Source organism: Panthera onca, chromosome A1 (genome assembly GCF_046562875.1).
Source record: "Panthera onca isolate mPanOnc1 chromosome A1, mPanOnc1 haplotype 2, whole genome shotgun sequence".
NCBI classification, from domain to species: domain Eukaryota; kingdom Metazoa; phylum Chordata; class Mammalia; order Carnivora; family Felidae; genus Panthera; species Panthera onca.
Genome location: NC_138339.1, coordinates 117,652,761 through 117,680,167, shown reverse-complemented (window position 1 = coordinate 117,680,167; position 27,407 = coordinate 117,652,761). Strand labels below are relative to the sequence as shown.

The 27,407-nt window shown below is 35.7% G+C and overlaps 1 protein-coding gene across 4 annotated transcripts in view; it reads left to right on the top strand.

Annotated features, from left to right (window-relative positions):
• Positions 1-27,407, top strand: part of RBM27 (RNA binding motif protein 27) — a 74,722-nt gene that overhangs the window by 29,540 nt on the left and 17,775 nt on the right. For 2 of the 4 annotated variants that reach the window (XM_060635827.3, XM_060635826.3), the window contains exons 8-16: positions 1,215-1,349; positions 9,768-9,932; positions 11,771-11,920; positions 15,357-15,501; positions 16,085-16,238; positions 19,537-19,833; positions 21,167-21,307; positions 26,251-26,370; positions 27,299-27,373. In XM_060635827.3, the coding sequence (XP_060491810.1) occupies positions 1,215-1,349; positions 9,768-9,932; positions 11,771-11,920; positions 15,357-15,501; positions 16,085-16,238; positions 19,537-19,833; positions 21,167-21,307; positions 26,251-26,370; positions 27,299-27,373 (1,382 nt within the window). The remainder of the gene's footprint in view (positions 1-1,214; positions 1,350-9,767; positions 9,933-11,770; positions 11,921-15,356; positions 15,502-16,084; positions 16,239-19,536; positions 19,834-21,166; positions 21,308-26,250; positions 26,371-27,298; positions 27,374-27,407) is intronic. The other 2 variants (XM_060635829.3, XM_060635828.3) reach the window with 1 other exon arrangement.

Here is a 27,407-nt window from a genome sequence, read left to right as displayed (position 1 = left end):
CACCTAGCTTTCCTGCAGTAGTATTCTTTATAGAACACATTTCATGGGGCACCTGGGTGGCTCCGTAAGTTGAGTGTCCAACTTCAACTCAGGTCACAATCTCACAGTTTGTGAGTTTGACCTGACATTGGGCTCACTGCTGTTAATGCAGAGCCTGCTTTGGATCCTTTGTCTCCCTCTCTCTCTGCCTCTCACCCACTTGCACTCTCTCTTTCAAAAATAAACATTAAAAAAAAAAAGGAATTAAAAAAGAACACATTTCATTAATGTTGATAAAGATTTGGAGACATTTAATACACAGATTTAGTATTGTCAATTATATGGCATAATTGTGAAGCTCAAGTTGAGATTTTATTCCCCAGATATAAAGACATCTTCATACATAGAAATTCTCACAATAAAAGATGTGATATGTGGGAACATTTCTGTTTAATAGTGAAATCCAAGAATGTCATTTTTTCCATGTTGCTATGAAAAATTTCAAGCAAACTGAAAAGTTGAAAGAAGTATACACTGAATACCTATATACTCACCATCTAGGTTCCTGATGAATATTTTACTATATTTCTCTCGTCATGTATCTTTCTATCTTTTCCATTATTTTTATATGTTCCTTAGAGCATGCATGTGCACACTTGGGGAAGGGGCAGAAAGAAAAGGAGAGAGAATCCCAAGCATGGCTTGATCTCACAAACCATGGGATCATTACCTGAGCTGAAATCAAGAGTCGGGACGCCTGAGTGAGCCACCCAGGCGCCCCAGCCCATTATTATTTTTGATGCATTTCCTGTTGTGTTGCAGACAATCAGTATATTTAAACATCTTCATGATGTTGTAGAACTTGAGTTCTGTAGAACTTTATCATCATCCCAGAAACTTTGTTCAAGTTACTTCTCAGCCATTTTTCACTCCCATTCTCCAGAGCTAACTATTCTGTTTTTTTTGTACCCTGGAGTTGTTTTGTCTGTTTTAGAACTGAAATGTCATCTTAATTAATACTGCAACTCAGTGTGTTGAAGCATGTGTTTATCGAATTCCTTTATTCTGTTCTAAGCTAAAGTAGGTAGTTTAATAATGACTACCCAAATTAGTACTAGCATAGTATTTTTATTAGTTAGGAAACATTAGTGTTCTAACTTTTTCTTTCCTTTTCTTTCCCTTTTCTTTTCTCTTCTCTTCTCCTCTCTTCTCTTCTCTTCTCTTCTAATTCTTAGGACCACCCATAACACAGTCAAGCTTGATAAACAACCGTGACCAGCCTGGGACAAGTGCAGTGCCCAATCTTGCGCCAGTGGGAGCAAGACTACCTCCTCCTTTACCCCAGAACCTCCTTTATACAGTATCAGAACGTAAGTAAATACTGCTTGACTTAAAACTGCTAGGGTCTAGAAAAGCTTAAGTTTCAGTGTTATCCTTTTAAAAAATACAATTTGTTTCTCTTCTTATGGACTGTGCCATATAAAAATTATATTTGTATTCACAAGGAAGTTTACTATGTGGTTATGCTCTTTAGTTGTGTATTAACTTGCGTGTTCATGGAGGAGAAGGGCAAGGCCTTCTGTACTGGAGAAGTTTCCTGTAGAGGAGGTAGCAACATTTATATCTCTTAAAGGACATTTCTTTTGAAGCTTTATTCTCGTCTAAAGGAAATTTATTTGAAGCTTCTGTTAAAAAATTGTACCTCTGATTGAATTTCCAAAGCACAAGGCTTATCTTCTAAGAATATACAAAAGGTCAGATAAAATATGCCTGTTAATTATTTAACTTGTATGCTGGAGTGAAGATAGTGAACATCATTTAAACTGTAATATTTAATGGCTAGGATATTTATAACATTTATGTTTATAATATGTTGTTCTTCAGTCCTAATTCTTTCTTTTTTCTTAGGTGGCTTTGTTGTTTATAGTTGATTTAAAGTTTTTTAAAAAATTTCCCTAATAGCATAAAAGTGACGTAATTAGTTGTTAAAAATGTCAGGTTGTGAGTTTTTAATTTTTACAGAGCTATGTCACTTTATCGATAAATTCATCTTTTATGCAGTTCTGTTTGTCAGGCATTTTTTTGTCTTTATCATACCATGGTGAGACAATTTAAAGTAATTAATAAACCCAGGTTTAAATCCTGGTTTCGTTACTTTCTGTCATTGTGACCTTGGACAAGTTACTTAACTTCTTTGTATCTTAATTTTCTCTTCTGTAAAATGGGAATAATAACATTACTCACCTCATTAAGAGTGTTTGAGGAATAAAGGAATATATGTATGTAAAGTATCTAAAATAGTACCTGGCATCTAGTAAGCTAGATGTAGTGGTTAGTTTTTATACTGTAGTTATTATTGTCTGCTTACATTTTAACTTTTCTGAAATCAAACATAATTATCTTCTCTTTAAGTCTCTACCTCCACTATCCCTGTCTTTATAAATTGAAATAACAGCCATTTAGTCACCCAGAATTGAAACCTTGACATGATTGACTCATTGCTTTGCTTTTTTATATCTAGTTATTAAAAAAATCCTTTCTCTTTTTCTTTGAAGTATCCGTTTCTCTCTATTCCTCCTGTGGCTTTTGCCCTCATCCACACTTGAATCACCTCACATTTGGATTATTGCTGTACTCCTTTTGACTCCCATTATGTTTCACTCCCCCTAAGTCACACTGCATAGTGCTGCTAGTTTTCCTAAGAAAGCCATTCACGACATGAGAACTCTGTAGTGGCCACAGTTTTCTCCTAAAGTATAGATGAACCCTTCCCTGTAGCTTCTCTTTTATATAATAGGTAATCTCACTGTGCTCTCACATACATCTTCTGGTTAGGCAATTAATATCTTGTCTTGTGTCCCTGTCTTGAATCAACTTTCTTTTCCTGTCTTCATTCCTAGTAATGTGCTCTCTCTCTTCTCTTCTTTCAAACCCCACATCTTCTAAGTACATGGGGAACATTATTGGTCTGTTGTAAACTCCGACAAGACCAAAAAGCATTTCTTACATAATGACGTATAATTGTCCATAGGCCTCCTGTTAGATTTCTTTTCATGTATATTAAGTTTATGTTCAGCTGAGCTTTTTCAGAACAACATCTTAGCCTCTCATAGTCTTCTAATTAGTGCATCTTTGTTCTACTGCTTCTTTTATTTTTCAATTAGACAAATTTTAAATGTAAAAATAAAGAAGATAGTATAATGTACTGCCATATACATCTGTTACCTGGCTTCAGCATTTATCAGTCCTGTATCATTTATTTCCCCCAATTGAGTTCTTAACATTATTAGTTAATGCTTTTGGACTTACAAGTACAAAAACCAGATTATTTATCTGAGAGTGTATTGCAGATGGCACGTTTTCTTAGTGTTAAATTTAGTGTTGTGACTCACAATAAAAATTCTTTGTTTTTGATTTTTTTTCTAAGTCTGGCAATTACCATTTAATATTGTTAAATTTAACATAGTGACTGTAAAAATTCCACTTTGATTTTAATTTATAAAAATCTGACTGTTACCATTTATTTTAGTGACTTAGATGTTTGTTAATTGAGCAAGTATTTGGTGAATGCCTGCTATGTGCCAGGTATTGTGCTACATGCTTGAGAGCAAAGTTGAACAAGGTATCTAACCTCATTTTACTTGAACACCATTTTTTATTTTTAAGTTTTTGTGTGGGTTTTTTTTGTTTGTTTTTTTGAGAGACAGTGTGAAGGGGAGAGAAGGACAGAGAGAAGGAGATAATCTTTAGCAGGCTTCAGGGTCAGCACAGAGCCTGATGCAGGGCTTGATCTCGTAACCATGAGATTATGACCAGAGCCAAAATCAAGAGTTGGATACTTAACCAACTAAGCCACCCAGGCACCCCCATTTTTCTATTAAAAAAATTTTTTTTAATATTGATTTATTTTTGAGAGACAGAGTGAGCAGGGGAGGGGCAGAGAGAGAGAGGAGACACAGAATCTGAAGCAGGCTCCAGGTTCCAGGTTCCAGGTTCCGAGCTGTTAGCACAGAGCCCGATGTGGGGCTCGAACCCACGAACTGTGAGATCATGACCTGAGCTGAGGTTGGATGCTTAACCAATTGAGCCACCCAGATGCCCCCATTTTTCTGTTTTTAAAAGCAAGAATATTTTGTTAATATATTAGTAACTGCTTTTCAGAAGCTGGTAACATTTTTAAGAAAATTTGGAGAAGCAGTATAGTTAGCAACTTCTTGTTTGCCCCCATTAAGAAACTATATGTGAAAAAATTTAATATTTCTGTTTAAAAACTACATTTTTATTTATAAAAAAAAGACAGTACCAGAATAAAGGACAATCCTTTTATATTTCATTTTATGAAATACTAATTTTTCCGTTCATTTTGTCTCAGACCAGTAAAAGGTGATAGCTTCCTTTTGGCGTTTGTGAATTACTGCTTTAGAGGATAGTCCCATATAAGCGCCAGTGTCTTGAAGAGATTTGGTTGGCAGACAAATGTCTTGAAAGTTACAGAATTATTCGTATCAGACAATTTAAAACTCTTTGTGCTATGCAAACTACTCTCTTCCTTTTTTAAAAGTTAAAATTTGATTCTAAAATTCATAGGGAAATTTGAAAACATAGGAGAAAGTTTCTGATTACAATGTAAACAGTTAAACATTTTTTTGGTGTAGTTTGTTAGGCATAAATTTTTTATATCTTTGTATTTAGTTGTTTTAAAAATAGCTTTTTTTTTTTTTTTAATTTCCTTTTAGATATAAGTTGAATCCTTCAAATTGTTCAGGTATATTTTTCTTAATAGTGTAATGAGTAATTTCCCAAAAAATTAGAACTTCACTTCAAACAAAGTAAAAAAATGTATTAGAGAACTTGAGCTCTCAAAGTTTAACAAGTTGGGAAGGTATAAATTATGGATATTTTGTTGTCGTTAAAATTCACAACACAGAAGATGTTTATAAGTGGAATACAGCATATCAAATGGTATTTACTTTTGAAAATTATGTCTGTAGAAACCCAGGATATACAGAGAAAAATGAAATCTGGGGTTTGGGAAGGAAAAATAGAGGAGTTTCCCTAATGCTAGGTACTGGGAATATACAGATGAGTAAGAAATGATTCTTGTAACAAGTTAAAAATCTAATAGTGGAAAAGAAATGTGTTTTTTAAAATATAGCATATTTTGCCATTGTAACTAGATGAACAGAGTGGCTCAGAAATACAGGTGACAAAGAAACTAATTCTGTCAAAAATAAAACATCCAGCCTGTGGTTATTACTTGTTTTGGAATAGGACAATTGAATATTAAAAGAAAAGGAATTATCTTCACTGTATAACTGGGTAGGGTATATATGGCCTCTGGTAATGCTATTTAAAAGGTGTTGTCAAATAGATACAGTTTAGAAGAAATTCTGAAATGTTGTTTTGTTGCATTAAAAATGTCACAGATACTCTGAAAATGACTTAAGGAATATAGATGGAATTGCATGGAAAGAGAACAATATCATAACACACATTAAAATCACCTCTGTCCTCTGCGGTACTCAAGACATTTTATCCAAATTTGAAATAACCAATTCAGTGTATAATTTTTTGGTTTTCAGGACCAGTTTTAAGTATATTCCCCTTTCTCCTTTAAATTTGGTCTCTTTTTTATGTTTCTCTGAAGAAGATGTGGTAGATCTATTTTATCATCGCTAAGCTCAGTGTAACGAGTGTGTGCAAGAGTAATAGTAGAATATAACATCCTGTATTCTACAGACTGATGTTTTGGGTTGAAGGTAGTTGTCAGTCTCCAAATGAATTTATGTAAATTATCTCTTAAAATACATTTCCTGTTACCGACTGTGTAAAATTATTTAAAGCCCTGTACACTTAAACTTGAGATTCTGCACTTAATTCTGTGGAATGCATAAATAATGTTTCTTTGTGCAGAATCTTGGGTTTTGAGGTCTAGAAAATTTATTCGTATCCGATAGAGTCATTGAATGTTGTCTGGGGCATCTCTCCCCTTGTGTTTTACTTTGTTTTGTCTTGCATTCATTATCTTACTGTCCATTTCAGCATACAGATTTTCATCCAAAATACTTGTCATTGGGATACTTTTAATAAATAAACTTTCATCGCTTCTTTAAGTCACTCTTTATTGAGTTCCTACTATGTACCAGACATCATTTAGACCCTGGAACTTTAGATGGTGTGCCAGGGACCTTGGATTCTAATACTGAAGATACATGATCAATATGGCCAATAATTGGAAGGTGTAGCTTTTTTGTTTTCTAATTGAGCTTTTAGTTTAAAGCTTAAGATTTTTTTTCCCTTGGAAAACTTTTAAAGACAAAATCAGGAAATTACAAAGCTAAAAATTCTATTTGAATAAAGACTATCTTCAGCTGACTAGAGTTAACATTAAGAAGGTGAAAATTTGGGGGGTGCCTGGGGAGTTCAGTTGGTTGTGTCTGATTCTTGATTTCGGCTCAGATCATGATCTCATGGTTCGTGGGTTCAAGCCCTGTTTTGGGCTCTGCACTGATAGCACAGAACCTACTTGGGATTCTTTTTCTTTCTCTCTGCTCCTCCCCTGTTCACTCTTTCTCTCTAAAAATAAATAACTAAACTTTATTTTTAAAAACTGAAAATTTTTCTGTCAGGCATGTAAGATATATGAAAAACTTAGGAGCATGAACTTGGGAGTGTTTGCACTTTGAAATTCTCCATTCACTCTGTGCTGATCAGAACTAAAATTAATGAATATAAGTTGTGATCAGCTCACCTTCACAGTTATTGTAACATACTTCATGTAAGAAAACTTATGGAGGGTCGCCTGGGTGGCTTGGTCGGTTAAGCGTCCGACTTCGGCTCAGGTCGTGATCTCACGGCCCATGAGTTCGAGCCCCACGTCGGGCTCTGTGCTGACAGCTCAAAGCCTGGAGCCTGTTTCAGATTCTGTGTCTCCCTCTGTCTCTGCCCCTCCCCTGTTCATGCTCTGTCTCTCTCTGTCTCAAAAATAAATAAACGTTGAAAAAAAAAATTAAAAAAAAAAAAAGAAAACTTATGGAAAATTTCAAATATACAAAGAAGGAAAGCAAATACTGCAGGAATCTTCAGGTACTCATGGCCTTCAATGCTTCTCAACATATGGAGTTAATCTTGCTTCATGTATAGCTCATCCCTGACTTGATTATTTTAGAACAAGCCCCAAACATAACATTTCATCTGTAAAAACTTCATTGTATATCTTTGAAAGATAAGGATTGAACACACAATCACAGTACTTGATTACACTCCCAAAATATTTGTAAGTTTACTGTTGTCAAATATGCCATCAGTGTTCATATTTCCAAATTGTATCGTAGGTGTCCTTTTACAGCTGGTACATTTGAAGCTGGATCCAAACAAGGTTACATATTATATTTAGAAGATGTATTTCTTAAGTCTTTACACCTATAACAGTTTCTCGTACCTCTGTTTTGTTTTTTCTTGACCTTTATTTGTTAAAGAAACTGATCATTTGTCCTGAAGAATGTTTTCACATTCTGGACTTGGCACATTACATCCCCTTGTGTCATTTAACACATTCTTCTATCTTCTGGGTTTTCTATAAATTGGGGGCTAAATTTTGAGGCATTGGATTCACATTTGTTTGTTTTTTGTTTTTGTCATGAATATTTTATTGATGTACTTCCTACTACAGTATTTTATGATATACATAATATTTCCTTTCTGTATTGTAAATGCTGATCAATGTGTACAGGTATTTTCATCCTGATTGATCCATTTTGAAAGTAGTTCATGGTTTCAGCAGCCATTTGTAATCACTGCTTAGACCTGTTGTTTCATTAAGGGTTGTTGAAGAACATCAGACTGCATTTGAATAAACAACCATCTTTCTAAAATTAAATGCATGTTCTTTGTCATTCATGTTGACAAGAAGACATTGTGCAGATTAGCCTTTAACTTTTCATTTCACTTTAAGACAGTTATTAGTTAAGTATACTTGGTACATTGAGTGCTGTGTCAAAAATTTAAACTAGTTGTATGGACTGAGAATGTACTTCCCGATTTTTCTCTTTAGCACACCCCTTCATTCTGCAGGAAATTCTGCCCAGTAGGTCGTTCTTACAACTATTTTCAGATCGTTGATGATATGTTAGGTTGTTTTTGCAATGTAGTGATCAAAAGATTCTTTTTTAATGCAAATTTTGAAAGAATTGGTGCTAAGCACACAGTTTTGTGGTCTGCTGTACAGTATGATTTGTCACCTCCTTAGCTTCATACGTAGGAAGAGAAGGGTAGTAAAATTTAGTACATCTGTTTCTCTTGTACGTTTACTATAAAATCAAGTGGCTGTATTGTGGTTTGTTCTGTTAAAAGTGTATTAAAAATCTTTTGGAGGGGCACATGGGTGGCTCAGTCAGTTAAGCGCTTGACTTCGGCTCAGGTCATGATCTTGCGGTCTGTGAGTTCGAGCCCTGCGTCGCGCTCTGTGCCGGCAGCTCAGAGCCTGGAGCCTGCTTCGGATTCTGTGTCTCCTCTCTTTGCCCCTCCCATGCTCATGCTCTGTGTCTCTCTGTCTCTCAATAATAAACGTTAAAAAAAAAAGTTAAAAAAAAATCTTTGGAATTTTATAACTGTTAAGGAAATTTATCAGGTGTAAAAGAAATTCTAAATTCACTTATCTTGTGCCACATAGTGAACATCTGACTTTAAATATAAAGTGTTGGGGCGCCTGGGTGGCGCAGTCGGTTAAGCGTCCGACTTCAGCCAGGTCACGATCTCGCGGTCCGTGAGTTCGAGCCCCGCGTCAGGCTCTGGGCTGATGGCTCGGAGCCTGGAGCCTGTTTCCGATTCTGTGTCTCCCTCTCTCTCTGCTCTGTTCATGCTCTGTCTCTCTCTGTCCCAAAAATAAAAAAAAAAAAAAAAAAAAAAAAAAAAATATAAAGTGTTGAGTAAACATTATAAATAGGTCTCATGGGGTAGTCAGTAAAACAGATACTATTAAGCGTCCAATGAAAGAAAAAAGCCTACTCCTTGGTACTTCTTTTTAAATCTTTTTCTACCAAATTTGACTTCATTGTGTCAGAGATTCTTGTGTTAATATATGTAAGCTCTAAATGTGCTTTTTTTCAAAAGTCATTCTTAGTATCTGAGGTAATTTCATACGTACAGTAGTTGGTCTGTTTATCTCGGGTTTTGTCCTTTTTTTCTTTGTACTTGTTATCTACCTGTTCATGGGATAACAAGTTTTCACTGTCTTGTTTAGTGTTTTCCTTTTGAACGTTTCTCATTTTCTGTGAGGATATGCTTGTGGTGTTTTTTGTTTTTAATTTTTTTATTGTTTTTTCTGCTCCCAGATATGGGAATATGTTTTGTGTCAACCTTAAACTATGTGGTTTTGAGGAGAGAAGAGTTTTTGTTTTTAATGGATGTGATAGTCTTCAAAAAACTACATGTCTTGCTGGATACAAAACTGTACACAAGTAATAGCTCAGGGCACCTTTACCTGATAGTGTGATATGGTTGACTGTTCAGTTTTGGGTACAATTAGCATATCGTTGTTCCACTTAAGATTGTGAAAAATGGAGATTATGCAATCATACTGCCTAATTCTCACTCTTTCTTTATACCTCAGTGCATCCTAACTGGTTATGTGCCTGTTTCTTGAGTTAGGAAGAATATCAGTAATACCTTTCTCGACTGGCATTTTGGTGTACTCTCTCTGTTCTTGGCTAAAGTCTCAGGAAGTACATCATTCCCTGAGAAGCTTGTGACTCTCATTCCCAGCTGCCCTCCTATTCTTTCCTCTGTAGGACAGCCCATGTACTCTCGTGAACATGGTGCTGCTGCATCTGAGCGACTTCAGTTGGGGACACCGCCTCCTCTGTTGGCAGCTCGTTTGGTGCCACCTCGAAACCTCATGGGATCCTCCATTGGGTACCATACCTCAGTCTCCAGCCCCACCCCTCTGGTCCCAGGTAAGCTTTGCTACAGATGGCCGGCCATCCACCCTCTGATCTTTTTGTACCATAGCTTGCCAGCCTGCGTGGTGACTGGCATCCTGATCTGCCATCACAAATTCCCACCGAACCTCTTAGGTAGTTTTCTCTTCTGTTCCTCTGCCTCTTTGATTTGTCCCTAGTGGTTGCTAGATTAGGCCTCCTGTGTGTCTGTCATCTCTGGTGTCCTCTATGTTGACTTTTACTGCCTCAGTAACAAAGTCATGGTAGTTCCTTGAACTGATTTCTAATACAGTAAATAGGAAGAGAATATCTACTTGGATATTTTCTAATCAGTTACACATTACAAGAAAAACTAGGATAATTTTTTAAAAAGCAAACCAGAAACATCTGTTTTTCTTGCTGATCATGGATGAGCATATCTTTTTTTCCCTCTCTGATCCATGTATGACCTGGCTGTGTATAATGTAGTAATTTCTGGAAAACTCTTCCCTCCTACTTATGTGTACCTTTGGAAGACCTGTGGAGTGCTTTGTGGGTGTTTCATGAGGTTTTTAACATTTCTTGCTTTCCCTTTAGATCTGAGTCCATCATAACTGTCTAAAGGACTTTTGAGTTTCTAGGGGTTCTGTGTATTCTCAGGAATTATAGAACAAGGTCATTTGATTATGTAACTGCTTTAAAACCTACAGCTATAGGAGATTTTCTTTCAAGACTACCAAGTGGTAACTGAAAACTTTTTTATCATAATTTGCTGATCTTATACTTTGAATCATATTGATTGGCCATTTAGTAAGGATCTGAATGTCTCTTACTTTGTAGCTGAAACTTAATATGAACGCCATAGAGCATTTTTCCACCAAGGAAGAAAAAGAGACGCAAGGACTTCTAAATCACAGTTGTGAAAACCAGTGTCTTCACTTAATCTTAACCCTTGTTTCATTTTATGTAGGATGAAGAGGATATATACCACTTAGAGATGAACATATTCAGAATTTTTGTAATACTAACAAAATAGCCATTTAGCATTATAATTTTAAGAATTAAATATTTAGTTGTAGAGAAAACAAAGGGAATGTGATAAAAGTGGCATTGATGGGGTGGTTGGTAGTAACATAATGATTATATTTGTAAATGTAAAATTTTTTTAGCCGTTTGAAATAAAACATTTGAAATGTTTTATGTATGAAAGCAGCTATTATATCTCCATTTTAAAATGTAGGTAAGCAAATTAGTAGATTGATTTTTTTCTCTATTTTTTTCCCTACTTAAAAGAGTACCTAGGGTGGGGGGGATGGCTAAATGGGCAAGGGGCATTAAGGAAGACACTTGTTGGGATGAGCACTGGGTGTTCTACCCAGGGGATGAATCTACTCGTAAAGTCATTATTGCACTATATACTAACTTGGATGTAAATTAAAAAAAAAAAGAGTACCTAGAAATTGGTGAAACATGATAACAGAGGAAACTCAACCAGTCCTTTATATATAGTATTCATATATGTGCATATTTCTCTTAAAATATTTAAGAGATGTTTGGATTAAGTGATTAATATATAGGATAAAAATGGCTAGCTAAGGTAAATGAATTTGGAAATATCTCTGTAATCAAGAACAGATACGTGTATCTGTGTTTTGAGACAGGAGCGTTTTTATTTCTTTCACTTCTAACAGGTGTATTAATATATATTGTAATTCAGATTGTGTGTGTGTGTGTGTGTGTGTGTATTTGTATGTATGTATAGGTTGATATATTTGTCAAAGAAAAATTCATTTTTTGCAGTTGTTTATAGTAATGAAAAATTACTTAACTACTCTCTTATTTGTTATGTGTTTTGTTGTTTTGTTTTCCCCCAGATACATATGAACCAGATGGTTATAATCCAGAAGCTCCTAGTATTACCAGTTCTGGTAGATCTCAGTACAGACAATTCTTTTCCAGAACACAGACACAGCGCCCAAACCTGATTGGCCTAACATCTGGAGATATGGATGCAAATCCAAGAGGTGAGAATGCCTCAGCCTTTGTTTGTTGCTGTTATACAGGAGTTCAGTACAGCATTTCAGACCTCACTAGGGTCCAAAATTATTTACACACTGTCCTTTTGAAGAGTGCTCTATAATCATTTCAAATAAATGTTTTTGAATAACTTTGTCTCCACATTTTATTTTAAAACTATAATTAGAGGGGCACCTGGGTGGCTCAGTCGGTTAAGCGTCCAACCCTTGGTTAGGTCATGATCTCATGGTTTCATGAATTTGAGCCCTGAGTCAAGCTCTGCACTGGCAGTGTGGAGTCTGCTTAGGATTCTCTCTCTCCCCCTCTGTCTGCCTTTCCCCAACTTGGGCTGTCTCTCTCAAAAAAAAAAAAAAAAAAAAAAAAAAAAAATTAATAAAGCTATAATTGTAATATATTTATTTTAAAATAAAAATACTTTTTTTTAATTGCTTTTTTTTGTATACCTTTAGCCTGTTTTAGCTGTTTACTGGGCACTGCACTAGATATTAGGTAAAGAAAGATGAAATGACATGGTCCCTTGCCTTCAAAGAATTTGATCACTTCAGGGCCTACTTTGTATCGTAAGAGCTATGTTGCACACTAATAACTGAGAATCTAAAATACTGCAATAAGATGATTATTTGACCTTTTTAAATATTTATGATTACAACCATATGTCAGGATCTTTACAGAGCATAGTCATAAACCTTTAAAAATTAAATGCAAGCATTTACCTTTAATATGGGTTGATGTCCTCCTTTCTCCTCCCTTAAAAAAGTTGGTTTAGGGGCACCAGGTGGCTCAGTCGGTTGAGCATTCGACTTTGGCCCAGGTTGTGATCTCATGGTTTGTGGGTTTGAGCCCCACATTGGGGTTTGTGCTGACAGCTCAGAGCCTGGAGCCTGTGTCTCCCTCTTTCTCTGTCCCTTCCCCGTGTACTCTGGTCGCTCGTGCTCTCTCTCTCTCTCTCTCTCTCTCTCTCAAAAATAAATATAAAAACATCTGAAAACAAGTTGGGTTAAAAAGTTTGATGAGGTTCCAGTTTTTCTTACTATAGTTGGTTTTCTGATATTTAATTTTAATTTGAATGTCCATGGGACATCCTGACAGTATTTATCTTTTTTTTAAACATTTTTTAAAAGGTTATTTATTTATTTTGAGGGAGTGTGTGCATGTGCACCCATCAGGGAGGGGCAGAGAAAGAGATTCCCAAGCAGGCTCTGCATGGAGCTGGGCTCATAGCTTGATCCCACAAACAGCAAGGTCATGAGCTGATCAATAGTTGGATGCTTAACTGAGCCACCCGGGCACCCCCCCGACAATGTTTTTCTGATTTAGTTATATGGTGACTATTTTCGTGTTCTTACCTTCTTTCCTGTCTTGATTTTATTAACTTTTATTTATTGCCATTAATATCATTGTTACTACTGCAAGCTAACAGTTTTGTGTCCAGATGAAACCAAATGCTTTTGTATATGTATTATTATCTCTTATTTTCCTTTCCTACAACTCCTTAAAAGAGGTACTATTTTAATTCTCTTTTTACAGATAAAGACACTGAGGATTAGAGAGGTTAAAGAAATTTGCCCAAAGTCACACAGCTTTTAGTGGCTGAACTAGAATTTGAACCCAGGTCATTCCAATTCTGAAGAGTATACTATTACCTTCTATGCTATAATGCATATATTATTACCAAATTACTTGAAATTAGTGGAAAGATCAGAGTCTTAAAAATTCAAGTTTTTCCTTTGTCGCTAGTCTGGTCTTTCTCTGCATTCATATACAGTAATTCGTGGATAATCTCACTCAGATAGAAATGAGGTCTTTGGGGGACCCTGGGTGGCACAGTTGGTTAAGTGTCTGACTTCAGCCCAGGTCATGATCTCAAAGTTCATGGGTTCGAGCCCCGTGTCGGGCTCTGTGCTAATGGCTTAGAGCCTTGAGCCTGCTATGATTCTCTGTCTCCCTCTCTCTTTCTGTCCCTTCTCCACTCACATTGTCTCTGTCTCTGAAATAAACATTTAAAAAAATTATTTTAAAAATTAAAAAAAAAAGAAATATGGTTTTTGTACAGCAGACGTGGTTTGTCACCTTGGCAAAGTCATCCAGCCTCTAGCTCTGTATCTCTTTCTTTTTTTATAAAGCACTTCAGTAAAGGAAAGCAGTAGGCAATGTTAGGAGGTAATCAAGCTATTTTAGGGAAGATCTAATGGCATCTCAGATTCTAGAATGCATTATACCATCACAATTGCTATCTCCTCCATTTGCCTTCTGAAAATAAAGGCCCTAATAGAGCAGAGATCAAAGTTATTTTATTCACTGATTTACACGTATGTCTAATATGATTGTTGAGCTCTAGCAGCTGCTAAAGAAATACATGTTAAATCTGCATCATTATTTCCCCGATTGTCACACATATTACCCCCCACTCTCATCCCTACCCCAGCATCTAGCCCTACATGTCATTTTTGGCTGCTGATTTTACTTTTGGTACAGTCACTTGAAGTTAAGGGGAATATTCACAGTGTATCAGGCATAGTTTTGTGTTGTTATTTATTTTTTTATTCACACCTCTTCCCACTCACAGATAAGCCATTGTAATGTCAGTTTCTTTAAGTATTTTAGTTTTAATTGTTATGAATGAAATATAGCAATTTATAATACGGGCTTTGGGTTTTCCTCCCAACTTTTGAGTTTGAAAAATTTTAAACGCACAGGAAATCAAAAGAAATACAATAAACATTTGAATACCTTTACTTAGATTCACCTTTATTAAAGTTTTGTCACCTGTGGGCCTAAGTGCTTGCTTATGTATGCGCAATGCACATTCTTCTTTATCCCTTCTTTCCTTCTCCCTTCAGGTTTTTTTTCCCTGAGTTACTTGAAAGTATATTGCAGAGATTATGCCCTGTAGATACTTTATTTTACTTCCAAGAATATGACGTCCTTCATAAGCACAATATCATTGCTACACATAAGAAAATCATAATTCCTTAATATCCTGTCCAGGTGAACTTTTTTTAAATCACATCAAACAGTACAAATAATTTCACTCTGTTTATGGTGCTAAGTTTGATTGCTTGTCTGAGATGATAATTGGTAGATCTCTCCATTGTAAAGTCATCATTTGTGGGGTGTACTTTGGCACCAGATAAATATCTTGTTCTCTAACAACGTTTACTGATGAATATTGTTTTCCAACCATTGATGATCCTTGTCTGAATCAATTTTTACATTGGAGCTGCCTATGACTTTTTAAACTTCAATATTGTATTTTTAACAAAGGAGAAAAAGGAGGCAGTTAGTAAATAAGCATTTCTGAAAAGGAAATGGTAGCTGGGTGCTATTCACTCTGCTTTTTAGCTTTTAGGCTATATATTGTAATCATTTGAAATTCCTCAGATACCATGCATTGTTAGTAATGTTAATTTTTGTTTCCAACAGCTGCTAACATTGTCATCCAGACTGAACCACCAGTTCCTGTTTCAATTAATAGCAACATAACCAGAGTAGTTCTTGAACCAGATAGCCGAAAAAGAGCTATAAGTGGTTTGGAAGGGCCGCTCACAAAGAAACCTTGGCTGGGAAAGTAAGACAATTTGCTACTTAGTAGTTCTAATTGGTGTGTTTGTTGTTTTTGTTTGCGTTAGTAAATTTGTAAAATTCACAGTTGTCATTAATCAGTGATTTTAAAACTTTGTGTCTCAAAATTAGGGTTCCCCAAGGCATCATTAGAACATCTTAAAAATGGGAAGAGCGAGCAGAATATAATAGATATTAGTAACTTGTATTAGTAACTAATAAAATAGGTATTAGTAACTTGTATTCTGTACTTTTACAGAAGTTGAAAAACCCACCATTGAAAAAAATGATGTTCTTTCCTTGCTTTAAAGTTAGACTCCTTGGTAATTGTGGTGGATCTTTTTAGCCTATTAGTTTTAATCTCATTTGGGCCTTTTTGTGATCTTTTGCTCTTCAGTCTTCTTTTTCTATACCTGTTCTGTTCCCATGTAACAAGGTCGATGTGAAAATTACTTAGTAATTTCTGAAGAATGTAAGAATGTCTTACAAATGACACTTTAATACATATAAACTTAAAGTTTTTGTGGACCTGTCTGATGGCTAGGCATAAGGTGGGGGAATTAATCAAGATCTATTAATATTCCTTTCAGGCAAGGGAATAACAGTCAGAGTAAACCAGGATTTTTGAGAAAGAATCAGTATACAAACACCAAATTAGAAGTCAAGAAGATCCCTCAGGAATTAAACAACATTACTAAACTCAATGAACACTTCAGCAAGTTTGGAACTATTGTGAACATCCAGGTAAATGTGACTAGGTTGCTGACAAATGAATGTGCTTTTATGCATCTTTGAACATAGCAGTTCACTTTGCTTAAATGAGCCAGTAATTAATCTTATAATCTCTGCTAAGTGTTTTAAGCTCCACTGTATAGCTCTATACCCAACTTTATGATGAAATTAAGCTGAATTTGTTTTTTGCTTTTTTTTTTTTTTTTAATTTGTTTCTTATCTGTAACCTCTTCCTGAAAGACATTGAGGATGGTTAGTATATTTTTATTCATGGTGCTATCTCTGGACAAAAGACTTTTTAATCTGCTTTAGTATTCTAACTAGATAGGTAAGATTTTTGGTAATTTCTAAGGTAATTTTGTCTACTGAGTGACTTTTATATTGTAGTGAAAAAGTGATTGGTTAAGGATGGTTGTAATCTTGACAATTTAGGCAGCGTAACATGTTATCTAACATCATGTGATTTGTAGTTTCTGTATTTTGCTGTCTACTTGACACATATTCCAATTTATGCATTTGTGGTTGGGTGTTCCAGTGTAATTGAGAGTACTTGAAGTCCTTATTAATTTGCCATTTCACTCAGTTACCCCTGATGGTTAATGTTGGTCATGAAACCAAAATATGATTTATGTAACAATTTAAGAAAGTATTATGAGGGGGTGCCTGGGTGGCATAGTCGGTTAAGTGTCTGACTTAGGCTCAGGTCATAATCTCACGGTTCGTGGGTTTGAGCCCTGCGCTGGGCTCTGTGCTGACAGCTCAGAGCCTGGAGCCTACTTCAGATTCTGTCTCCCTCTCTCTGTCCTTCCCCCACTCACACTCTGTCTCTTTCTCTCAAAAATAAATATAACATTAAAAATTTTTTAAAAATTATATGAAAAAGGCACCACCCTTAGGTCACTGCAATAAATCCCTGTTCCCTTCACCCTCCAATCTCTGTACTCATCCAAAATGTGGAGGTGTGCTATACTGGACCAGCACTGTTGAAAACACTGGCTAAAAATGAGCATGATGATCAGGGTCCTGGCCTTCATGCAGCTGACCTTCTCAGAGAGCAGAGAGAGAATAAACAAGTAAAACAGGTTAAGTGCTATAAAGATAGATATAGTAAGGTAATTAAGTGATAGAGGGGGAAGGGAACTCAAGAAAAAGCACTCTGAGAGGTGACATTTAAGCTGAGACCTGAAGAAAGTAGTATGAGGGGGTGCCTGGGTGATCTCACAGTTCCTGAGTTTGAACCCGGCATCAGGCTCCATACTGACTTTGCAGAGCCTGCTTGGGATTCTCTGTCTCTCCCTCTCCGCCCTTCTCCCACTTGTGCTCATCCGTTCTCTCTCTCTCTCTCTCTCTCTCTCTCTCTCTCTCAAAAAAATAAACTTTAAAAAAAAGTAGTATGAGGAAATTTTATATTTCAAAGAATTGAACCAAGGTACTCTTTTTGAAAGATTTTTAAGCACTGTGTTTTCCTGAGTATAGTACATGTTTAATTTTATAGATAATTGGAAATCCATTAAACAAAAGTGAAAAAACAAATCACCTGAATCTCACCACATTGCAACAATAATTATTAATCTTTTGATGAACATACTGTATTTATATGGAAGAACACATATATGCACACACATAGACATGTTTTCTTTTTAAAAATACTTACTTTACACACTTCAAGAATACAAAATCGTATCAGATGTCTCTGCCTTTTTTCTCTTACATGTTTTCTAGGTCATTATGGTTTATGGCATTTAGGAAAATTAGATGGCTTAATGTAATTTGGTATATTAGTCTTGTTGGATTGCCATAACAAATACGTATCAGAGACTAGGTGGCTTAAACAACATTTATTTTGGGGGAAGTCCGAAATCAAGGTGATGGCCATTTTGGTTCCTGGTGAGGATTCTCTTTATGATGGCCACTTTCTTGCTGTGTCCTCAAATTTTGGAAGGGGAGAAAGATCTCTTCCTTTTCCTATAAGACCTCCAGTACCATCTGATTAGGGCCCCACGCTTATGACCTCATTTAACTTTAATTACCTCCTAAAAGCCCTGTCTCCAAATGTAGTCACACAGTGAGTTAGAGTTTCAACATAAGAATTTGGGAGTGGGGGCATAAATCAGTCTGTAGCAATAGGCCATAATTTACTTACTGTTCCTTGTGGTTGAGGATTTCTATTGTTTCTCTTATCTTCTATAAAAACAATGCTGTGGTGAGCCTCCTTGTTGCTAAACCTTTCGTTCTCTTTTTATGATGCGTTGCTGAATTAAAGGGAATTTTAAGACTTTTTATTTGTGCTCTGCCAAATTGTTTGCCAAAAGGGTTGTGCCAGTTGGTACTCCCACATGCACTGTGTTAAAGCCTGTCAACGTTGTAATGTGGATCCATCAAAATGTTTTGAACCAGTTTCGTAAGTGAAAAATTATACTTGTTTTACTTTGCTTTTCTTTTTTTAAAATAAATTTTTTATTTATTTATTTGTTTATTTATTTAGAGTGTGAGCTGGGAGGGGCAGAGGGGGTGGGGTGGGGGAAATCCCAAGCAGGCTTTGCAGTCAGCACAGAGCCGGACATTGGGCTCGTACTCCCAAACTATGAGATTATGACATGAGTCAAAATCAAGAGTCAGACACTTAACCCGCTGAGCCACCCAGGCGCCCCATTTGCTTTTTTAAATTACTAGGTAGATTCTGATTTATATAGATCATTTGCAGGTTTTTTTGGATATGCCTATTGATTGTCTTCGCCCATTTTTTATGAAGCCATTTATAATAGTGCTTTTCCAAGCCATTGCTTGTCATGTATATTAAAAATAGTTCTTCTATTCATCATTTAGTTTAGGGTATATTTGGACTGACAGATTTTAAATTTTTATGTGGTAGAATTTGCTACTGTTTGTCTTTATGGATCCTGTTTTTATAGGTATGCATAAAAAGATTTTCCAAACACTCAGATTGTACAGATATTCACCTTTTTTTCTTCTGTGTTTTTATTGTTTTTTTTTTTGTTGTTGTTATGGTAAAATATTTTCTTTCTCTGGAGTTTATTTGGATGTAGGATATCAGGGAGGGATCTAACAACTTTTCCCTAACTGGTTACGTAACATTACTAGGATTCTTTATTGAATAGTCTTTTTTGTATATAATTTGAAAAATACGCATATTATCTTTTAGGGTGATGGAGAACTGTACTTACAAAGCTTTCGGAATGGATTTCAGCAGGTTCTTTTCTATTCTGAAGTCTTTATCAATAATTTATCTGCATTTAACTGCTTATTAATTTGTTTGCTTTTTTTTGTTGCTTTTGTTTTTTTCTTACAGGTTGCTTTTAAGGGAGATCCAGAAGCAGCCCTCATCCAATATCTTACCAATGAGGAGGCCAGGAAAGCCATTTCCAGCACTGAAGCAGTTCTAAATAACCGGTTCATTCGAGTTCTGTGGCATAGGGAAAATAATGAGCAGCCTGCATTGCAGTCTCCAACACAGCTACTCCTGCAGCAACAGCAAACACTTAGCCACCTGTCACAGCAGCACCACCATTTGCCACAGCACCTTCATCAGCAACAAGTGCTGGTGGCCCAGTCCCCTCCCTCAACGGTACATGGGGGTATCCAGAAGGTAATCTACTGGTTCATAGACAAGGAAAAGTCCTCTGGTCCCACCCTCTAGATCATTGTCAATTTGCGGTCGTTAGGTCTTCTACTTTAAAACTTCTCAGTTTGATCTGCAGACCAGCAGCATCTTATCTCCTGAGAACTTATTAGACATGCAGTGTTTTGGACCTCACCTCAACTTAGAATCACTAGGGTTGGGGCTTAAGCATCTGTGTTTTAACAAGCTCTCCACTTGATTCTTACAAACCGTAAAGTTTGACAAGTGCAATTCTGCTTCTACCAGAATTACTTGCCTGAATACAAATTCTTGGATCTTAGCACCCAGAAGTTACAGTCAGTCTGTAGAAATGGGGCCCATAAATCTACATGTTTAAAGGAATACTCTTAGTGATTCTTCTCAACACTAAAGTATAATAACTGTCCACTACCAGACAACTCTGAATCTAGAACTTCTTCTTTGTTTTGTGTTAGACTCAGTCATCCTTGTACCCACTCTTTTGTCTGACTTTTTTCCATGTAGAAAACTCTTTAAAAGCTTTAAAAATTGAAATGTAAGCTCCAAGAAAATAGGATTTTGCCTGTTTTATTCCTTCTGTCTCTTGTGTCTAAAACAAGGCTTGGCACATGTTGCTCAAACTATACTTGAATGAACAGATGAAGGAAGTAAAGAAGAAACCACTATGCATTAGTGCCATTCCAATATTGATGGTAATGCTGATCTTTTCCTAGGTGTTCTCTTGTTCGAATTAAATGCATTCAGGTTTTTTTTTTAAAGTATTACCATATGTAATCTTAAGTCCAGTCATTATCCTTTTTATGTGCACCTCAGCCTCCATTTCTTTTGTCTAGGTCCCACTTCATGTTAGAGCTCAGAGGCAGGTGCTTCCCCTGGATGTAGGCTGAATGGTGTACAAGAGTGATATGGTCATGTTTGTGATCCATTAGACTATGTTCTGTTAATGCAGCCCAAGATTGCACTGTGTTCTTGGGGTGTCCATATCACACTGTTATTGATATTAAGCCACTATCATTTAGAAGCCCCAGATCCTTCAAAGCATTACATATTAAAGGGAACATTTTAAAAATTAGTAGAACTTGTTTTCTGTATGAGTTTATATCCATATGCATGCATTTTGTTATGACATATTTCAGACATCCATAGAATAGATAATAGCAATCATTTGAATATCTACCACTTAAAAACTTAGAGATGATAGAAGCACTCTCCCTTCTCATTTCTTTATTTTCTTCTCCAGGGTAATCACTAGCCTGAATTTGTATCATTTCTGGCCATTTTTAAAACTTTTACCACTTATGTGTTTATTTTGTGTATGCAGATGATGAGTAAACCACAGACATCCGGCGCATATGTTCTTAACAAAGTTCCTGTTAAACATCGCCTTGGACACGCAAGTGGTAACCAGAGTGATGCATCACACGTGTTGAATCAGTCAGGTGGTGCTGGAGAGGATTGCCAGGTATGTATTTCTGTGACCCTCTGATTCATTAATTTCTCAATATGTCTACCTATTTATAATTTTTAATGTTTATTTTCGAGAAACAGAGAGAGACGAAGTGAGCAGGGGAGGGGCAGAGAGAGAGAGGGAGACCCTGAATCTGAAGTAGGCTCTAGGCTCTGAGCTGTCAGCGCAGAGCCCAACACAGGGCTCCAACTCACGAACAGTGAGATCATGACCTGAGCCAAAGCTGGATGCTTAACCAGCTGAGCCACCCAGGTGCCCCGATCCTCAAATATATTTAAAATTGTTTAGTGACACAGAGAAATTAACAACTTAACTTTCATCCAGATTTGTAATGTCTTGTTTCTTCACTTGAGGTAAACGTGACAGCTAACCTTAATGTGGAAGGTATACTTGCCTAATTTCCATGATACAGCCAGAAATTGGCTAAATTTTTTTTTCTATTCAAAGCTAAGTAGGAGTTTGAGAATTTTAGAAGAATATAGTGAAGAAGATTCTATCCTAATCAAAACTTTGAAATGTATCTTAAGTAGTTTCTTTTGCTTTTAGGAATATATCTGTACAGTGACTTTGCACAATGGTGATTATTTCAAAGAGGGCTTGGAAAATTCTGAAAACGATCAAGGCCGGTGGGGGGAGTGCTTAACCCTACTAGCCATAATAAGAATATTGTGAAGTCTATGTAACTAAGTCAGTTAGTACTGGCACGTGAAGAGATAGACCAGTGAAATAGAGTAAAAGACGAGAAATAGACTCATTTGCAAATAGGAATTTATTAGATGTCAAAGAGTATCTCAGGTCAGTGGGGAGAATATGGACTTTTTGATAAATGCATTTGGATAACTGAATAGCCGTGTAGAAAAGATAAAACTAGATCCATTTTTCAAATTACATAATAAACTAGGATAATTTCCAAAAAGATCTGAGAATTTAGATGCTGATGGAAATGCTAAATGTTACAACCCCCATGAAAGCAAATTTGGCAGTGTCTGGCAAAATTATGTATGCATTTATTCTAAATCAGTAACCCTCCTTTTCAGAATGTATTCCAAAAGTACATTTGTCAAACTACGAAAAAATATACGTACCAGGCTAGTAAGTGTAGACTATAATAGCAAAAGACTGGAAACAATCCAGATGTCCATCAGTAGGGAACTAGTTAACTTAAAATGCAGTACAGTAGCAAAAGTGCAACTTTACAACAGAATGAGGAATATCTTCATATGTACTATGAGGTGATCATGAGGCTGTATTAGGTAAAAAAAAAAAAAAGTACAAGGGTACAAAACATATATAGGCAGCCACTGTTAATGTAAGCAAGTAGGGCCATTGAACACCTAAGTATTTGATTAATAGCAGAAACAAAAAATCCTAAAATTAATTAAAAAAAATTTCTTTTAGTTCCTAAAATTTAAATCTTGGTGGTTACGGCAAGGATGGAAAAAACTAGACAACTTTGACTATGTCTTATTTTGTAGATTTGTCTTGGAACCATGTAAATGCTGCGTTCAGTCATAAAATGAAAAAAGTAATGTTTAAGAATTGAAAAATGAAACAAATGAAGTAATATGTTTGCATAGAGAGTACCTTTTTCATTTTTTACAGTTTATTTATTTGAGAGAGACATTGTGAGCAGGGGAGAGGCAGAGAGGGAGAGAATGAATCCCACACTGATTGCGCAGACCCTGACTTGACCTCATGAACCACGAGATCATGACCTGAGCCAAAATGAAGAGTCAGATACTTAACCGACTGTGCCACCCAGGTGCCCCTAGAGAGTACTTTAAAATACAGCTATTTGAATATATATTCCTAATGAGATGAACCCTGAGTTCAAAAAAACAATTTTAAGAAATATTTTTCAGCAATAATGTTATTCTGAAACAGTTTGTGAGCATTGTAGGATAAATCAAATGAAAAATTATATTGGTGTCACTGACAAGTGGCGATTTTCAATGTGGTTGAAAAGATGTGTATGGTAGATTAAGTGAAAACACTGTAGTCCTATGTTTGAATTGAAAGTATGGTAGATCCTTGAACGACATGGGTTTGAATTGTGCAGATCACCTAAACATGGATTTTTAAAATAAATACAGCACAGGACTGTAAATGTATTTTCTCTCAGGATTTGCTTAACATTTTCTTTTCTGTAGCATCTTAGAAGAATACAGTATATAAAACATGTAACATAAAAAGGACGTGTTAATTGACTGTTTATGTTATCGGTAAGGCTTTTGGTTAGCAGTAGGCAATTAAGTTTTGGGGAAGTCAGAAGTTAAATATGTGGATTTTTGATTCTTGGGGTCCGTGCCCCTTAACCCCTGAGTTATTCAAGGATCAGCTGTATTGATACACATTCACATACTGTTTTATCATAAAAAATAATAAGCAGTAAAAAGCTCCAAAACATTTCTTAATTCTATTTACTGAAAAGGTTGAGAAATAATAATCAGTCCAAGGGTAATTACCCCGTGCCCCCTCCCAGGCACTCAGAGGAACCAAGGGTTTTTTGAAGAAATGGCTGTCTGCAGATCTGGGGCTGGCAGTATTCCAGATGACCCTAGAATTACTTTGTTCAACCAGAAAACAAAGTCGTCAACAATTTCTGGAATCCTGTCAAAAGATTGAGAAGATGTCATAAAGGCTCTAGATCTACTAATTTGAAGGAAATTCAGAGGACACAGAAACATGTTATGGGGTATCATAGAATTTTGTGGTGAATACAAATTCACAGGATAAATGACCTGATTTCTTCAAAAAGCAGTTTGCAAGGAAAAGAGATGAGAAAGGAAATGGTATCAAAATAGACTTTAAAGAGATATAACCAGTTCCTGTAGAAGAACCTTCATAGAGCCCAATTCAAATGGCAGAAAATGTTTAGAAAATTATAATACAATCTTGGGGCACCCTGGGTGGCTCAGTCGTTAAGTGTCTGACTTCAGCTCAGGTCATGATCTCACAGTTCATGGGTTTGAGCCCCGCACCTGGCTCTGTGCTGACAGCTCGGAGCCTGGAGCCTGCTTCGAATTCTGTGTCCCCCTCTCTCTCTGCCCCTCCCCCACTCACCCTCTGTCTCTCTGTCTCAAAAATAAACACTAAAAAAAATTAAAAAAAAAAAAATTATAACACAATCATGAGATGTGATTGTCTAATGATAGTAAGGAGTTGTTATAAGTGTGATGATGGTATTGTGGTTATGTTTTAAAAAGAATGGAGTCCTTATTTTTTAGAGATACAACTGAATATTTACATGTAAAACATAGAAACAGTGTTTGATATGAATGTGGAGTTAGGGATTTAGGTAAAACAAAAGTATAGTAGTCTCCCCTTATCTGTGAGGATACTTTCTAAGACTCCCATTAGATGTGCGACACCATAGATAGTACCAAATCCCGTATATATTATGTTTTTTCTTGTACATACCCATAATATGGGTACATACCCATAATAAAGTTTAATTTATAAATTAGGCACAATAAGAGATGCACAATGATAATACTAAAATGGAGTAGTTATAACAATATACTTTAATAAAGGAGAAGTCACTGAAAATACTGTACCATATTCATCCTTCTTGTGATGATGTGAGATGATAAAATAAATGCCTCCAGATGAGGTGAAGTGAGGTGAATAATATAGGCATTGTGATGTATTGTTAGGCTTCTAATGACCTCCTGATGAGTCAGAAGGAGGGTCATCTGTTTCTGGACCACAGTTGACCTTGGGTAACAAACCGTGGAAAGCCAAACTGGATAAGGGGGAACTACTCTATTTTATGTCCTGATAATTGTTGGTGCTTAGTGATGGGTACATCACCTTTGTAGTATAACTCTGTTGTTTCAAAAATTCTATTATGAAAAGGTAGCAAAACAAAGATAGTTACAGATTTGGAAGTCAGACAGCCCTATTTGACTTGACCTGCCTCTTACTAGCTGTATTAGATAACTTGGGAGCATTGGTTTCCTTTTCAATAAGTTGCTCTGGGGATTAAAAAAATTTCATGTTAGTAAAGCATGGAAGGGGAGTGTTAAGTACATACTAAGTGCTCAGTAAATTGTAGGTGTTGCCATTTGTGTTAGGAAAGACTTGAACCAGAGAGATTATACTGTGCCATGTAGCTCTGCTATGCCTTAAAAAAGGGAAGATTAACTGGAGAGTGGTCTGTTCAGAACGGGAAAGGAATCTAAATACCAAAACAACCACAGTAAAAATGGCCACCACTTTGCTTGCAAAGTCAGACCTGTGAACTAACTACTTGTTTTATGTTTGATTATAAACTCATATAGCATTTGATTTAAATAGATTCTGATGAGGAAGTACTTTAATCCTGTGTTAGGTGACTTGGATCAGGGTTTAAAGAAATAGGAATAATTCTATGACCAGATGTCTTAATTAGTCTTAACTAAGAAGGAGGGAAAACTAGAATGAGACTAAAGGTATAATTGGTAAAGAGGCTGCAGTCATTGCTGTTAGCCAGGTTAGAAAGGGACTTGTCATTTTAACTGTTTGAATAGTATTCCTGTTTTTTTCTGTGTTCAGTCATGATTCTGAATTGTGGATTTGTTTTTGTTTTTGTCTTGATTCATCGCGGTCACAAGAGTTGGTTTGTTGGAGGTTCTTAATCTGTGAAATTGTTGAACGAGAGGACAGTAAGGCTTCGCTATGAGTACAGGCCTGCTCCTAGATAAAAGTGGCTGTGGTTCCTTTTTCTCAATTAAGAAAATAGAAGAAGAAGGATGTGATTGCGTTCAGAAACATTATTGCTAAAATTTTGTTTTTGTATTTGAATTACAGTTGAATTTATGTATATATAAAAACCAGTTATATAAATGAAGTTTTTAAAGTAAACTTTAACTCCTGAACAAAAAGAAATACATGCAGTCTTTCTAAAAAATTACCTTAAAGCGTTTCTAATATTTAATTATACTTGTGTTTCATAGATATTTTCAACTCCAGGCCATCCAAAAATGATTTACAGCTCCTCAAACTTAAAGACGCCTTCAAAACTTTGTTCAGGGTCTAAATCTCATGATGTTCAAGAAGTTCTTAAAAAGAAACAGGTAACAGCCTTGATTCTAATTTCCTTAAAGAGGGAAGGACCCATTGAATTCTTAAGCAATTTTATTAACACATTTGAATAGTTCATGTTCTAGAACTACATTATGTTTATTTAGCTGCTTCTTGATGGAGTGTACATTTGAAAAAAAAAAAAGGTGAACAGACAAAAAAGTATTTTGCAGTTGCCTTGCAGAGGCTACATCAAGAACAAGGAAGGATTTTTTTCCATGTAAAAATAAATAGCACTGAGTTGTCCTGTTTTTTTTCTCCAAGGTGAAGAACCAGTTTTATTTCATTATTTCTTCTTTTAATTCCTCTCTTGCTTTTGTAAGTTAGTGTTTTGTATAAAGTATAATGTTTATGTAATTGGTATTCATATGACTTCTGAGTTTCATTGTTATCTTAGATATAAACTCATATAGACGATTTTAAATCAAATAGATATTTATAGGTATTATTTCCATATAATTGGAGATTTGATTAGCAGAGGGGTGGGAGGCAATATTTTCCTGGCAAAAATCCATAGAATTTGCCATCATTTCTGTCTTCTAGCCTGCATCTCACATTTATTAAACTTTAAGCTTGAAAAATCAGGGATGGCTTACTACATTGGCAAGTGGAAACAGCCCTTGTTTTTCCTCATACGTACATTCAGGTCACTCAAGAATAAATGTCATAGATACAGCTAATTAGGAGTTAGCCTTTTAAATATTTTTAAAAGTACACTTAGAAATTTTAACTCTTCCATAGAAAATGTAATTAAAGGTTTCATTTCTGGTTTCATCTGTTTTTTGATTGGGAGTGAAATTTGTCTTGTATAGCATAGGGATGATCCAGAAGAAAATGAGTTGTTCATGTATCAAATGTTTGCAAGTATATCATTGGCAAATATTTTTATCTCTTACTAATTTTTTAAATGTATTCATATAGGAAGCAATGAAACTACAGCAAGATATGAGGAAAAAGAGGCAAGAAATGCTAGAAAAACAAATAGAATGCCAAAAGGTAAGACAAGAGCTCATTTGCCTGCTGGAATTGT